The sequence below is a fragment of the Heterocephalus glaber genome, unplaced genomic scaffold, assembly GCF_053883595.1.
Source record: "Heterocephalus glaber isolate CG9 unplaced genomic scaffold, H.glaber_assembly_v1.0 deba00001497, whole genome shotgun sequence".
Lineage (NCBI taxonomy): Eukaryota > Metazoa > Chordata > Mammalia > Rodentia > Bathyergidae > Heterocephalus > Heterocephalus glaber.
This window is the reverse complement of record NW_028258320.1, coordinates 67,506,904-67,523,340: the sequence shown is the minus strand read 5'-3', so window position 1 is coordinate 67,523,340 and position 16,437 is coordinate 67,506,904. Positions and strand designations below refer to the sequence as shown.

At 41.5% G+C, this 16,437-nt stretch overlaps 1 protein-coding gene across 8 annotated transcripts in view; it reads right to left on the bottom strand.

The window, feature by feature from the left end:
• The window catches only part of Hspa12a (heat shock protein family A (Hsp70) member 12A), a 159,548-nt gene that overhangs the window by 134,030 nt on the left and 9,081 nt on the right, over positions 1-16,437 (bottom strand). For 3 of the 8 annotated variants that reach the window (XM_004838851.3, XM_021253351.2, XM_087185248.1), the window contains exon 2: positions 10,902-10,989. In XM_004838851.3, the coding sequence (XP_004838908.1) occupies positions 10,902-10,989 (88 nt within the window). Of the gene's footprint in view, positions 1-10,901; positions 10,990-11,160; positions 11,221-12,934; positions 13,084-16,437 lie in introns of all 8 variants that reach the window. The other 5 variants (XM_004838855.3, XM_004838852.4, XM_004838856.4 and 2 more) reach the window with 3 other exon arrangements.

Sequence of the window (16,437 nt, the reverse complement as noted above, 5' to 3'; positions counted from 1 at the left end):
GCATGTCTGTACAAAAATGAAATCAAAATGGATTTTAAAAAACTAAATGTAGGAGCTGAAAACCACAAAACTTTTGTGAGAAGAAATAAGAGAATAGGCATAAATTTTTTTGTCCTTATATTAGATGATGGCTTCTTGGGTATAACACCAAAAGCACAAGCAACAATAAGGAAAACATGGATAAACTGAATTTAATAAAAACCAAAAACTTATGACATCAACAAGAAAGTGACAGCCTAAAGAAAATAATTGCAAATAATGCATCTGATAAAGGAATTATATTTAGAATATATAAGGAACTCTTATAAACCAACAACAAAGGAACATAAACCAATTTAATAATGGGCAGATCTGAATAGCCATTTCTCCAGAGAAGATAACCTAGTGTCCAGTTAAGTACACAACAAGATGCTAGCATCATACAGTATCAGTGAAATGCAAATCAATTAAATAACATTTCACACCCATGAAGATGGCTATATCAGAAAAGACAGATAATAGAAATTGTTGGTAATAATGTGGAGACATCAGAACCCCCAAACACTGCTGGTAGGAATATAAAGTATGCATCCATTGTGGAAAAGAGTCTAGTGATCTTCAAAAGTTTAAACATACAGTAATCATATGACCTAGCAATTCCAGTTCTATGTGTATACCCAAGAGAAGTGAAAAGATATGCCCACATAAAAACTTGTACATGAATATTCACATCGGCATATTCATAATAGTTAAAAATGGAAACAACCCAAACATTCATCGATAGATGAATACAATGTGATATATCCATACAGTAGAATATTACCCAGAAATAAAAGGTGAAATATTGACACATACCACAACATGAATGAACTTTCAAAAACGTTATGCTGAAAGAAACAATGTATTGTGCAATTATCTTTATAGAAAATGACAATAACAGGCAAATCTATACGGCAAGAGAAAGCAGTTAATGGCTTCCCAGAGCCAGGGTTTTGAGAGGAAATGGAAAGTGACTTTGAATGGCTACGGAGTTTCTTTTTGGGGTAATTAAAATATTCTAAAATTGACCGGTAATGGTTGCACAACTGTGACATGCTAAAATTGCCTGAACTGTACGCTTTAAGTGAGTGAATTGTATGGTATGTGAACGCTAAGTAAAGTTATAATTTTCAAAATGGGGGGGGGTCTGAATGTACTGGATCTCAGAATGACAAGAGGCTGGGAAATCTCATCCCTGGAAGAAAAGGTGAAGAGGCTGTAAAACGGAAAGACTTTGGAAAAGAAGCAATCTTTAAAGAGTTGAAGGGCTGTCATATGGAAAGGGAACTTGAGGCTCAGTGGCCTCAAAGCAGGCTCTGATGCCCTGTCTGGACTGCTCACCCCCCACTCTGCACACCAAGAACCTGTATGTTCCGTTCTATCTCAGCTTACCTGTCACCTGCCAGGAAGCCTCCCATGACCCCTTCTGTCTGCGGCAGATTTCCCAGCGCCACTATGTTCTTTGCCTTCAAAGCACTTCCATGTATAATAACACTTATTTAATCATTGGATGATGGTCTGAGACTCTCACTAAATTACTAGCTCCACTAAGGGACACTGTTTCATTTACCACTGTCTCCCCAAAACGTATCACCATACCCACATACAGGAGGTGCTTAATAAGCATTTGTCAAACAAGTGGGTAAACGAAACATAAGTGTCAGAAGCCACAAGCTGACAGTTTATGGAGAACTATGATGTGATGTGCTGCCTGGGAGCAGACGTACTCTCTTGCACTGGAAATATTCGAGCACAAAGGGACAGAGGTATCACACACAAACCCAAGTAAAGCTCCAAAGAGATGGGCAGATTGGATTGTTTCTCCTTCTGTTTTAAAATCTCACAATTAGTTCATTTGTTTAGTGTATGTGCTGCTGAAGCAAGAACACACAATTCATTCATGCATATTAGGAAAATCCTAGAAAGAAGATAAGAAAAGTAATTCAATCAAATCACCTGTAATCTCCTTACTAAGTGATAACCACAATTACCAGCATATCCTTCAGGGCTTCAGCTACATAGAATTTCATTATACAAACAGTACTTTAATTAATGAGTGACTATGTGATTCTTTGTATATCTCAAAACCTTTGATCACACCTCAAGTTTACGGGATATTTAATTTGTGCCAGGTACTGTACAAAATACTTCATGTGCTCTTGATTCTCCTACAACCTAATGAGGTGGGTACTTAATATTACTCACAGGGAACCTGGAAGTGGGCAGAATCATGAAACTTAGTTGAGATCACAGACTAGTGAGCAAAGTCACGGCAAGCTGACTGCACAACCCACAGGGGTCTCACAGATGTTTACTGAACGAATCACCAAATGTACAAATGTGTGCTCAACTGTCTATCAATACGCAACACTGAGCTACTCTTCACCAGCTGATCAGTCATTATTATGAATTATGAATATTCTGAATCTTACGTCATTTGTATCTTGATGGCTCATAGGCTAAAAATGGGTCATTTTCACAGGATAAAGAGCATTTCTTTGGCACTTACTTCTCCCAGGTATTGGAGAAGTCATCCTCAGCCGGGAGGCTCAAACACTTCCTTGGATAAGACTCTTCATTGCCTTCTGTTGTCCAAGTTTCTGTCACCCACAGAACCATCCACTGTACGTCACCCCCCAGCCCCACTGGCAGAGACCACACTTAGTCACTTGCCTCCCAAGACTGCGGCCATTGCTATGCTGCTGCATCCACTTCCAAGGTACTGGAGCCACCTCTCCTGCAGGTACAAGTGCTGCTAGTGCTGGTGCCACCACCGCCGCCAGTGCTGGTGCCACTGCTACCATGCAAGTGCCACCAACACTGCCAGCGCTGGGCTCACCGCTGCCGCCGCCAGGTGTCATGAAGGAGTAAGGGGCTTTTGTGTTGTTTGCTCAAGCCCCACTCAGTTTTCGGGCAAGTGGAGGACAGGCTGAGTGACAAGACACTGTGAAGTACAGTTGTCCTTTGGTACTGGGGAAACCCCACAGGTACCAAAATCTGCAGATGCTCAAGCCCCTTATATAAAATGGTCTCATATTTGCATATCACCTACACACATCTTTCTGTATACTTTAAATCACCCTCTACTACTTACAATACCCCATACACTGTAAATGCAATGTAAATAGCTGTTATACCATACTGAGTAGGAAAAAACTGTAAGGAAAAAAGCTGTACATGTTCAATGCAGATACAGTTGCTTTTCCCCAAATATTTTCCATCTGCACTTGCTTGAATCCATAATTTGTGGAAGTCGAAGATTCAAAGGACTGGTTGTATTCAAAATCACCTCCTCTTCTCCCCATAAAACTTCACTCTGGACTATCTTGGGGATTTTCAAGACAGAGATGACTTGGAGATTCCTGAAGAGCCCAAGCCACTGCCAAGGCCTTCCTGCATCCTCCAAGAGAGATGATGGAGGCCAGGTGGGGACCTGCTTCCAGCTGCACTTCTGCACACCTGCAGCTGGTCACACATTCATGTGTTTTTCTTTGTTCTGTTTACAGGAGACTTAGAGACACATTTGCAGCCACCTTTTAAATGCACCAAAACCATATGGCATGCATTTGTGAACTAATTTTGTCCTTGACTTTGCCTGGTTTTCCTTTCAGTCCCATTTCTCAACAGTATCTGTCATTCTCATCATTTTATTATATGTATGTCTGAAAGTCTCTTTTGGAATAAGACAGGGGGTTTTACAAGTAAAAGGGAATAAAATGAAGAGCTGGAATAAGAATGTTACAATCATATATTTATATAAGAAAAGGACATTTCCAAACTTGCTGTGTTTCATTAGGGATTTTTTTTTTCCCTGCAGACTTCAAAGAAGCAGAAAATCTTGGCCAAATCACTTGGCAGTTTCAGTGAAAAACAGGACTCTCTCAGGAAGCTTTACTACACATGAATTACAGAATGATTGTTCACCTCCTCACCCCTGCCAGACAAACACTAAGAACGCTGCTAGGCATGGCTGACCCTAAGCAAAGCTGGCATGCACAACCCCCAACCCTACCTAACCCTCCATCTCTTCCAGCCCAGAGTCCTTTCTTTTTTTTTTTTTTTTGTATTAAATTCTTTTATTGGTACATTGCGGTATACAACACAATTACATTTCTCATTGGGAATTGTACCTTTACATAATGCCTCTTGGTTCTTATTTTTTTCCCATTCCTAGCCCTCCCTTCACGCCCTCCACCCTTCCCTATTTACAAAGGATTTATTTCCATTTTTTCCATTTCTCATCATTTTTCCTTTCCCTTCTTTCCTTTCCCCTGCCCCTCCCACTACCCCTACCCCTTTGGACCTTTTCTTCCTATTTTGCATTATCGATTATTCATTCTAATCATTGGTACATTTTAGGTATACAATATAATGACATTCATCATTGGAAATTTGCACCTTTACATAATCTCTCTTGGTTTTTATTTTTCACCCTTGCCCAGCCCTCCCTTCAACCCCCCAGAGTCCTTTCTTAAAAGCACCCAATCCCTCATACTGTCCAGGTGGGCTGAAATAGATGAATTCATGTTAAGGTTTTAATGCTGTAACTCCATTCCTTGTGGTCACAGGGCTTCTGCAACCCGCCCAAAAGGACCTAGAAAAAAATGAAAATGCTTCTTTCAAGGCATTCAGCATTTCAAGGTGCTAGGGTTGTAGCTCAGTGACAGAGTATCTACCTAGCATGCATGAGGCCCTGGATTCCTTCACCAGCACAGTGGTGGTGGTGGGGGGCGGGGAGGTCCAAGAAGGTGAGAGCAGAGCTTTAAACTTTATGCCTGGCCCTGCGAGACCTCAAGGGCACATGTCCATACCAGCCCTGCATCAAGGTCTTCAAAAGGCATACTTTAGAAAGTTACTCTCAAGTTTCTACTTTTATGGGAGAACACTAAATATAGGGTAGGGGTAGTGGAAGGGGCAGGGGAAAGGAAAGAAGGGAAAGGAAAAATGATGAGAAATGGGAAAAATGGAAATAAAGTCTTTGTAAATAGGGAAGGGTGGAGGGGGTGAAGGGAGGGCTAGGAAAGGGGAAAAAATAAGAACCAAGATGCATTATGTAATGGTACAATTCCCAATGAGAAATGTAATTGTGTTGTGTACCTAAAATATACCAATAAAAAATTTAATAAAAAAAAATGAATCAGAAAAGTTCACAGACATACCACTGTTACAGGAGAACCAACTGATTCAGCTCTGCAATTTGGACTACTTTGGTGGTAAAGCATAAGAAGCGCCTTCATGATTTTTTCTGTGTTTTCATCTGAGCCTCTATGTCCTGTCAGAGTTTGTCATGCTAAGACACGAGTTTGGAAGTCTGGAACACAGCCTGTGCCACAGTAAAAGCGATTCTCAAGGATGAGCAGGATGTAATGAAGGCAAGAGGAAGGAGCCAGGCAGGGCAGCAAAGGAGCTGAGAGAGGAGCAAAGGGCATGGCTGGCCAGTGGGAGAAAGAGGGTCAGTCACAGGATGAGTAGGTGGCTCACCTGGGGCCATTAAATTACTGAAGAACAACAGATAAGACATGAGAGCTTTTGAAGTCCTAGAAACTAATTTTAAAACAAGAATTTTTATTATCATAAGGGACAAAATAAATGTGACTTCCTCAATATCAAATAAGCACTTGTCTATAAATCCCACATAAACATTTTCCCTCTACAAAGAAGGGCATGAGAAGAGAATTAAAGGGTAAGTAGAAGTTTTTGCTGCACTTGAATGTCCTGTCATCAAACCTGCACCCAGCTTCTGGTGCCTGGGGCCCTGTGCATATCGGGCAGCCCATTACAGGAGGGCGCCGTGGGTCCTCACGGCAGAGAATGACATCCACGCTCGCCATCACTAATGAGCACAGGCTCAAGGGGCTGAATGATGGGGAAATGCTCAAAGAAAGTAGGACTTGCTTGTCGCTGTACCTGAGAGAATGAACAGGAGAAAATCCAAGAATATTATTCTACTTGGCCCTCTTCCTCTAAAGAGGTCTCCGACCTAAATGGAACACAATGCACCCAGTTAGAACTGAGAGCTGGGGGTTCATCTTCAAGAACACACAGGCCAAGATGCATGCTGCAACCCCCGGTTTTAAGATGCTATGGGAGCACACACTCACAGGAAGACATGTGAACACACGTACACCCCTCCAGGCTGCAGCTCATCCTCTCTTGCTCACTTCAGAGGTATAAGTACAAGGATATGTCCACTTACATATGCCTAATTGAAATGTATGTTAAGTTGTGTACATATACCTCAATATGTGTATAATATACATATTGATACACATATGTAAAATAAGAATATAGGTACCTATATGAATATGAAATAGGAATATAAGTGCACTTCTAAATATACACATATTTCACATAGGCATATGTAAATATAGCAAGGGAGGCAGAGTTATATGCATATTATATATGTGCATATAAATATCCTTCTATGTACATATATGTAAATTAAAAAGTCACAAATACTGTATAAGCATAATCATGCATATATATATATAAAGAGAGCAAGGGAGACAGGAGACAGAGAATACGTATACATGTATTTAGTACAATGCAACTCAATTTTATTCAACTCAACTAACATCAAAAGTCTCTGCCATGCCACGGCTCTTGCTAGGCACTAGAGCCCAAAGTTGGATGAGCATCACCAGCCTCAAGGAGTGCACTTTGCAGAAGGGAGACCAAGAGAAAACTGGTTTTACAATGGTTTATCAGCTCTGCCTTGAGGGTGGTCAATAACACAGTCGAGCCATGCTAGTTGGGTTGTCTAGATGTTCCCCCAAAGCCTCATGAAGTCTTAGACAGGGCTTTTTAGAGGTGGCTGAATATGGAGTGTGTGATTGATTCATGGTGCAATGCCAGGTTCAAGGGCACTAAGATTAAGGGTGTGAGTGATACCCACCCTGAGTAGTCTGGATAAGATAAAAGGGGCAGAAAGGCTGTTAAGGTCCCCTGTTGCTTTGCTACCTTTGGTCCACCATAAACTGTTGCCCCTCGGCCATGTGCCACCCTGCCTTGGAGCCAGCCGATTATGGACTGAAGCCTCCACAAACTGAATCAACCTGAATAAACCTTTCCTCCCTTAACTTTGGGTGTCCAGTATTTGGTCTCACCAATGAGAAAAGTAACAAAGACAGGCTTAGGTCCAGCTCCACCACTTGGAATCTGTGACAGCAAATTTGCAAGTAAACTGCAGGATCCTCATCATTGAATTAAATATCTATGACAGTGCATTCTTCACAGGGTGGTGTGTTTAAATGACATAACAAGTGAAAGCCCTTGTGCTCCCTGGCACCCAGAAAGCACCCAATAAAAGGAAGCTGTCATTATTACAGGTATTTCTGCTGTTATTATGATAGAGAATACAAGGATCTTTCAGGCCCACTTAGACAGAAAGGTCCATCTGCCTTGGAAGGTATCAGGAGCAGCTTTGTGGAGGAGGTGGTACAGAGTTCAATCTTTCCAAGGAACAGGCATTTGTTAGAACAAAAGGGAGACAGGGAATTCATTCCAAGGCTGAGAAGGAGTTTTGATCTGAATGTGGCAGTGCATACCGGTGCTACTCAGGAGGATGAGGCAGGAAGACTTCTTGAGCCCACAAGTTCAAGACCAACCTGAGTAACACACTAAGACCTCATCTCTAAATGAATGAATGAGTGAGTGAGTTTGTTCAAAATCCCTAAGGCACGAAATTTTCTAGCTTGTTCAGAGAACTGTCAGTAGATCAGTATAACCGGAGTAGGGGTTCAAGGTCCAAGAGAAGCCAGAACCAGATGTGGAAGAGGCACCAAAAAGGCCCCAACAATGGAACAACAAAGTCAGATTTGCCTTTCAGGAGGTTTAGGTAAAATTAACTGAAACCATTTCACCTTTCCAGGATCACCACTGTGGTGCTCAGTCATTAGGAACGCTGTTACCACAAAACACAGGCCTACTGTCATTCACGGGATCTCTCCTCTGTCCATAAGTCTTCAAAAGCTTTTTGTTTGTTTTAGTTTTCCTAATTGGCTTATTTTTCCATGCTGATTTACATGCTGAAGAAGGTTTTATCACTAATCCCTTCCAGAATGATTTTTAAATATGCACCCTCCAAACCACAAGGAAAATCTGAAGTGGCCACTTTTTAGCACTTGTAAGAGCCACACAACAATCCTCTGCCCTCAAAGCACACAGATAGAGATTGCAGCTTTGCAGGTCAGGACTGAGCCAGAGGTGGGTGTGGGAGGCGGAGCCAAGTTAGAACTGTTCCTGGGAGCGAATTAACACTCTGGACAAAAGCACTAAGAGTAAACAACAGCCCATAGGAGCAGCAAGAGAGACAAAGAGGGTCACCCAAAAGGAGAAAAAAGAACATGCGCTATGGTATAAAAGGGCCAGGCAAAAATAAATTAGGGCAAAAATTCAGCAGACGTCTGCGGGCAGTGTTGTGCTAAATTAAAGGGGAAAAAAATCTTTCCTTTTAATGAAATCTCACCTTTTATGGAATCTTTCAAGGGAAGTTAGTGACAAAGGAGGTCCCTGGGGGGAGAAGTTTGACACAGACAATGAAACTGTTGGAATATATCCTGATCAATTTGTTCATTCATCGGCCTATTAGCCAATTTATTATTTCTCTTTGTTCAGTATGTCTCAGGTACCCAGCATGCCAGGCTCTGGAGATGCAGAGCTGAATTAGCCTCTGCTCTCTGTCTTCATTTAGTAGCTCAACTGCTAGTAGACTGAAAAACTAACTTGACACCATAGAACCAAGTGTGGTTTCCAACCAAGAAGGACTCATGAGGGCAGGAAGAAAGTTCACTGCTATCAGGCACCTAGTATGTGCCCGCTACTGCCCTAGGTGTGCTTAGCTATGCTGTCTCTTTTAATCTTTCTAACACTCCTTTGATAAAATCAGCACACATGAACAATCACAATCTATTTTCCTGGTCCCAACTTTCACTGCCCCATCTCAGAGAAAACAGAAGCAGTAGGTGGGAAAGGTATCATTAGACAAGGAAAGAAAGCCAAAAACTCAGTTTCAAACACCTTCACTTTAGACACCCCCCCCCCCTTCCCAGAGGTACCTTTGGGTCTGGTTTCAGATTTTCACAAAATAAACATTGCTTTTACCAATCCACTTTTCCTTTAGTTTAACACAGCAATGCCCCTAAGTGCCCATGTATTAACCCTGCCACCCACACTCTGTATGTGCATGTGTGCTCAAATCCTGGTGTATTCAATTCAGGCCCAAATAAGGAGAGTGGTCATCCCTGCAGGACCCACCAGGGGAGCCAATCCAAGTGCTGGACACCCGAGTTCTATCACTGCTGTGGGACCACACCCTTCCTTGTACTGCAGTTGCTGCATCCTGGGGTTGCTGAGCACCAGTGGCATTTTGCTTGTTTTAATTGTTACAAAGCAAAACAAAACAAAAAAACAAGACGGTCCTATATCGGCCCATAATGCAGGATACCAACTTCATATGTACTTTACGGTCAACTGAGAAATTCAAAGGGACAGTTAAACATAAAAAATAGCAGCATCTCTATCAATCACTCTTTATCTCCCAGACACTGACTTTTCTCCCACAAAGTCAAATCAAACAATAGATTATTTACTGAGTACCTACTATGTGACAAGTACTACACAACCCATTGGACCGATAGGATTTTTTTTATTGTCTTTCCTTTCAAATATTTAAAGTACTGATAGGATGCTTTACCGTTTTACTCTTTGAGCAGTTATTACTAGCAGTGTCTTCAGAAGTTTAACATTTTGATGGCTACTGCAAGCTTGAGTTTTTTGTTTTGTCTTGTTTTTGTCCCGCTATTGTTTACTACCTAAATCATTCCTTTTCTTTTCCTATTCTCTGGTTTTTAGGGAGGAAAAAAAATCTAGCATCTGGGGTCTGAGACCACTTGAAGTGTCTGGGCTAGGACTGCTAATGACCTCCCAGAGATAACCCAAATTGCTGATTTAGCAAAGCCCATTCTTGACCTTGACATAAGACAAGACTGGCAAAGGGGAAGGACTTGGGAGGGCTTAGTGAAAGAAAAAGGATCATAGAAGCGCTCAGATCTCGCCAAGCCCCCTCCCCCATTCAGCAAACACCTGGCTGAGTTAGAAAACACGACCGGTCCAACCTTCCTACTGGCACCAATTGAAGCTGTCAGGTCTTGCTTGTCACCAGTTGCACTGGGAGGCCCCGGGCAGCTACAAGAGCCCTAATTAGGCAGAAATGACACTTCTACAAGTGACCTGCCAGGACCTTTGGCAAACCATTTAACATCATTAGTTAACATTTTTTAAAAAGTGTGAATGTAAATGAACAGCCCGTGGCTTTCAATGGAGTTTGCCGGTGGCATCTCCCCCTCCCTCCTTACTCTTTCTCTTTTCACATGAATAGTTCGCTTGTTTTCCCAGAAGTGGAGGGAGGTGCTGAGGAAGAAGGAGGAAGAGAACCAGTCCTCTGAGGGGAGAGACACGTTAAGGCATAAACAAGCTCAGAACTGTGGAGAGACCATCTCTTTCTGCCTTTGTATGGACCCAAACAGAAACACTCTCCCAGGGCCACCAGAGCAGAGTGGGGAGACAGTGTGAGCCCCGCAGGCGACAATGATGCCAAGTCCTGCTCCCTCAGCTGTACTGCTAAGTGTGGCTGCCCAGGATTGCAGGATCTCATCGCCTGACTTAAGACTACCTCTAAGACAGCATCTCCTTCAAAGCTCTTCTCACTTGTGGGCATTCTGAACAAGCAGTGCCGCAGCAGCTGAGCAAAACATCTCATGTGCACATAAGTTTAAAGATACCATAGCTAACCGTACCTAGTCCCTCTCAAAAGGAATGCAGTTCGGGGGGGTCATTATTTCAGATGCCAGTTGGATACTTACACAAATTAGTTCATTTCCTACCTGCAGCGGTTATTTCCCACCTTGAATCACACTTCAGTTTGTTCTTTGCTTTACACCCACAGAATCCGTACACGCCAACACTCTCCATCTGAAGGGGGAAAAGAGTTTCACTGTGAACATGTCGCTTTATCTGTTTCTGCATTGCTCTGAAGTCCTACACTCTTGTGGGTTGACAGTCTGAAGAGGGAGCCCAGGGCAGAAGAGAGGCAAAGTCGAGGGGGTGCAGAGAAGCTGGGTTCCTGGAGGCTTTCGCACTTACCACCTACTTGTTGTGTGGCCTTGGGCAAGGTGCTTAGCCCTGAATCTCAGATGTGTTCATCTGTAACACAGAGATAATGTCTTACTGCATTAAGTAAGAAGAAAGGAAATGGAAATATCATGAAAACTAGAAAGTGTTGTATAAATGTTAGGAGTGAAGGACAGATAAGAGCTGCCCAAACCAAGGAGTCATGCCAGGTTCTTGTGGCTCATTTATCTCGGAGAGATGGCACTGAGTTTGTCCTCTTGCATCCCAAGGCACGTTAAACAAAGCCACCCAGCCCATCCCAAGTCCCTCCTTATCCATTTCCTCGACTCTGCTTATTCTCAAAAGGGCTGTGAATAATACAAGGCCAAGAGCATGCGTGCAAAACAAATTCTTCAAACTCCTGGTTATATGAGCTATTTAGCCCTTCTGCTAGTCCCTAAACAACATGGGCCTGAAACAGGTCTGGATTTCCAGAAGTCCTGCAATCAGTGATAAGTCCATGGCAGACGTACAATACATGTTTACTAAGTTGAAATGTAAAAGCGGAGCATCCAGATGTGTGCTTCAAGCAGTGAGAATATGTGCTTCACGAAGGTGGAACAGATCCTAAATTTGGAGAGCTTTACTTGTGTCTGAATTAAAGACAGCAAAATCAAGCAGGCTGTGTGTGGTGGGGAATGCCTGTAACTGTGAGAGGGAAGCAAAAGAAAACAATCTTAGTTTGGGGCAGAGAAAGAGGGAAAATACTGCCAAATGTCCTTAATGACACTAAATGGAGAAAGGGAAAACCGCTCATCACGGTGGAGCGTTTAGTGCTTTTAAGCTAAATACCTCAGCATATTAAGCAAATAGAAAAAAGCCAGCTAGAAGATGTCATCAAATTGAACCACACAGTGCTCAGAAAGCCTATAGGAGGTGTCTGGTTTGACCCCTTTTCCCATCACATGCTTGGTCCCAGCCTGGTTGTTTAGTATTGCGGCTCCTCTCCAGCTGTGGAGCTTATTGAAAAGCTCTGCTCCCTGCCTGGTTTTGGCACATTTTCTGCAGGTGCCTCCTACTGTGGCCACAATGGGCTGCTCGGGAGGTTTAGACCTGTCAACAGCTACAGGGGAGGGAGGGGCCACAGCGGAGGGAGCACAGTCATTGTCTTAAAGGGCCAGTGACATCGTGTGCCACCACTGCAGAGGCCGCCGCACTGGCACCTGCTAATGAGATGAATCCTTTCTCCTGCTCTCTTTCTCTCTTTAATGATTTAACTTGATCGCTTTGATTCCTTTCTAGAAGAGGAATTGCTCCATTGATCATATAAAGTAATTGCCTGGAAAACATTGCTCTGCAGCAACTACTACTACTTCCCTGGCTGAAAATGTCACAGCAATTGAAAAGCTCTTAGTCCAGTTGCTGCTACAGAGAACAGTCTTTGCATACAGCCCCAAGTACTCCTGTGTCCCTTGAGTTACAAGTTTGGGGTGTGACTGATGGGCTTTTAAGACAGAATTTCCCTTTTGTGGTATGGTATGATTTTTGTATGAGATTGAGGGACACTAACCAGGTACTTTTAAAAATAAAAACTCCCTCTACTCTAAAATTAGATATATTCACTCAGAGAAAGGAAAGATTTTCTTAATTACTCATGCCATTCTTTTCTCAGAAGCCAGAAAGACACCCACACTAGCCCAGAGAGAAACAGCGGGAGACAATGTCCTGGTCTAGGAGGTTGGGAGCGCTTAGTTTTAGAAAGAGACATTGATGCTCTAATTGTTCAGGATTTGCTGATGTTTCAGACCTGTCACTTGGCGGCAGCAGCGACACACTGCGGGGACAGGGTCCACACACTAGAGGAGTTTTCATAAATAGCTTTATGAAGTAGTCAGTGCCACGCCGATGTTGGGGGAGTAATTCACCTGGGGGGATCACTCTGTCGTAGGCATGAACCTGCCAGCAAAATAAACATGAAACTCGTTAGTGACAGCTTCATTTTCCTCTGACAGGTGAAGAGTCTAAGTTTGTACCTAAATAAGAGACAGACTTTTTGCTGGATACCAAGTGGGGGACAGGTTTGGGTTAATCACTTCATCAGGGTAAGACATGGATTTTTTATTTTTGGTAATTGATGAACTAAGGCCAGCAGAGATGACTATTACTGTACTTTTTCTTTTTAAGGCAAAAACATATGCCTGCTCACTGAAAAGAGTACAGAGTGCTGAGCTATAAAAAGACTAATTGCAATTAGAAATCTGAAAAAGCCATAGGACTTTTCACAGCTGAACCTTGTGAAAGATCATGGGACAAGTTCCTTAACTGTACATAGATGTAGTGGTTTTCTTTTCTTGGAATTTAGGAACTTGGGGTTCTAGATTTTAAAATCTTTTAATATTGTCAGAATATACGAATATTCAGTTAAGGTAATTACACATATGACATCAAAATACACAGTATATATTTAAAAATACTTTCCCTTTAATCTACTGATATAGTGAAGAGAATGCAAAAAAAAAGAGGAAATTCTTTAAATTTAAGTCTATTAAGTAAACTGACTCGCAAATATGAAGACTTATGTTGAAAGCTTTAACCAGAAGCTTAAATTTTCTTTTTGCTTGTATTGGAAACTTTGGTTATCTCTGTCTGTGAGATAATTAGACATATAATTAGATATTACTATAGAACTAGATAAAATATAGAATTAAATGACCCCAAAAGTTCTGCCTGGCTCTGGGCCCCTTATCTTAAAAAAAGATTCATATGATAAGAAACAGTGAATGAAAGGTGAATGGTACAACTGCACAGCTAGTTATTTCTAGCAGCTGTTCTATGACATAGGCAGGCAACACAGGAAAGTGGGCTGAGTTAAGCGCCTGCAGCCAAGAATGAGGAGGCTGGACTACTGGGATAGAAATGACCTCCTATTGGTAAAGAACAGCCCAGGAAGCTGCACTCCCCGGAGCGCTGCTGGCCCCCGGGCTACTCATCCTGTCCTGAACAGTGCCTGGGCTCTCTGAACACTGTTTCCCTGTATTTCTGAAAAAGAGAGAAAAAGGAAAATGGGAAGAAGAGAAAAAAGCTCAATAAGCCCCTCGGCAGAGGAATGAATGTCAAACCTTCCTGTAGCCCTAGTGGCTACAGGCTTCACTTCTGCATCCTCTTCCACTTTATTTGTACAGGACATGACGCAAGAGGTCTGAGTAGAATTCCAAAGTTCAGAGAAAACAAAATCGTGCTTTACAACTTACACTTCATGGGGATCTCCATAGCACATTTTAAAGCATCTAACTTCACAAGGTATAAATTAGCCTTTAGCTATGTAAGTCTAAACTTCATTCCAAACAGAGTTTGTAAAGTGACTGGGCTTGTGTTTAAAAATAAAAGAATGCATTGTAAAATGTTGCATTATTCCTATGGTAATGCACATCTAACCAATGAAATGTGCACAGAATGATGGGAGTGACGGGTCTGCGGGGTAACCACTAACATTCTTCATCATTCAGATTTGTAAATTTACTTACATGGTGAGAGCCAACTCTTTCGACCTGGGCATTTTATTTATCTAGTAAATTCTTGTGTTTACATTTGTTACTGACACGTATCTCATCCACTAAAATTTCACACACAGAAATGTTAATATCCTTTATGCTTCGACTAAAAGCTACCATCATCCTGACGGGCAACAGTACCTGTGGAAATGTTTGTATGCAATATATAAGGTGCACATATGTTCCAGATAGAAAGTTGTCAATCTGAACTTCTCATTATGGCTCCTGAATCAATATAGAATCATTGACTAAGGGAAGAGAAACATTTTACCATTTTATGTCTTTGCAGAATGCATGAGGTTAACATTTTGACCACAGTGTTTATGACTAAGTCAGACATTACTGCAGTTATGTGAGCACAGGCTTAACTCTGTCCTCTGTGAAAAAGCTTGCTCTACTTTTTTGTTTCCTAGAATTCTACCTCAAAGTTTTCTTTCTTTCAAACATCAGAAATCACTGAGTAGCTCACGGTGTTTTCCATATTCCCGTTTTTCTCTATTTGAATAAATCACAGTCCTTTCTTCCAATCATATCCTTCCAGAGTTACAGCTTATTTAAAAATATCCAATTGAAAGGGATGCACTTTAATAATCAGCACAAGTGTGACCTATTCCCTAGGGCTAGTTAAGATGCCTACTGGAAACAAAATTAAAATTTTACCTATATATTTTGTCAAAAATGGTTGAGATACAAGAACATGACATGTATAATCCTCAAGTTTAAATTTAGAGAGCAAAGCCAATCTGTCATAAATGTAATCACAACAGGGGCCAATCCAGATGTGACAGCTGAGCCTTAAACCAGAGGTTCAGGCATGTGTGTGACAGATCTGACCCCCAGCCAGGGTCTCATTTGTGCCAAGAAGGACAGTACTTTTCTTCCCTTGGCATTAGGACCTGAAAAAGTGTGAAAAGTCCGAGGCATGTCCCTAGTGAGACTGAGTCAAACCTAGACAGCATACATCGGGAAGGGGGAAGGGACGCTGGCACACACACGCACACACATACACAGTGATTCTTTTTGTTCACATATAACAAATAATATCTGGAGATAGTGTCTACAATGAATATAAATCACAGTATCTTTAGATAATTTTCAATTTTTCATTTTGAGTACATCTCCTGCTTTTGCAGATTTATAATTCTCTCCCCCAAAAAGGCAACTAATTTTCCAATATTAGGTTTATCAGCAGCATGTAAAAAATTAATTGAACAGGTATTTTTCTTGCAAAGTTCTTTGTTAAGAATTCAAAATGGCTGTATTTTCAGTAAAGCAATAAATGATGGTACTCAGAAAAAAATTCATTCTAAAGCTTATAAAGTGATGAAGACACATTTTATTTCTTCATGATATCATTCTTAAAAATAAAAAAGTCATGGTTACAATCCTTTATTCTTAATCCTAAAAACTATAGTCTTTGATTTTGTATTCTCAAAATCAGCAAGGAACTTTACACTCTTGTCAGCTTGGCTATAAAGAAAACAACTAAAGTTCAGGTCAGATCCACATGTTAATATAATTTCCAAGAAGTGTTGGCATGGAATAATTTTATATCAAAAAGAAGTCTACTTCTAACTCCCTCAAACAGGAGCTCTTGCTTTTAAAATTCTACCAATAGGAAAATTTTTTTAAGCAGGTACAGAGGTCTGAGGTTAACTGAGATGGCTCTTATCTACAGAATTCCCTGTTCTGAGAGTTAGTTTCACAATGTCTATTTTCAAATCCTCGTCAGGTATAATCCTCGTCAGTGCAAATATTT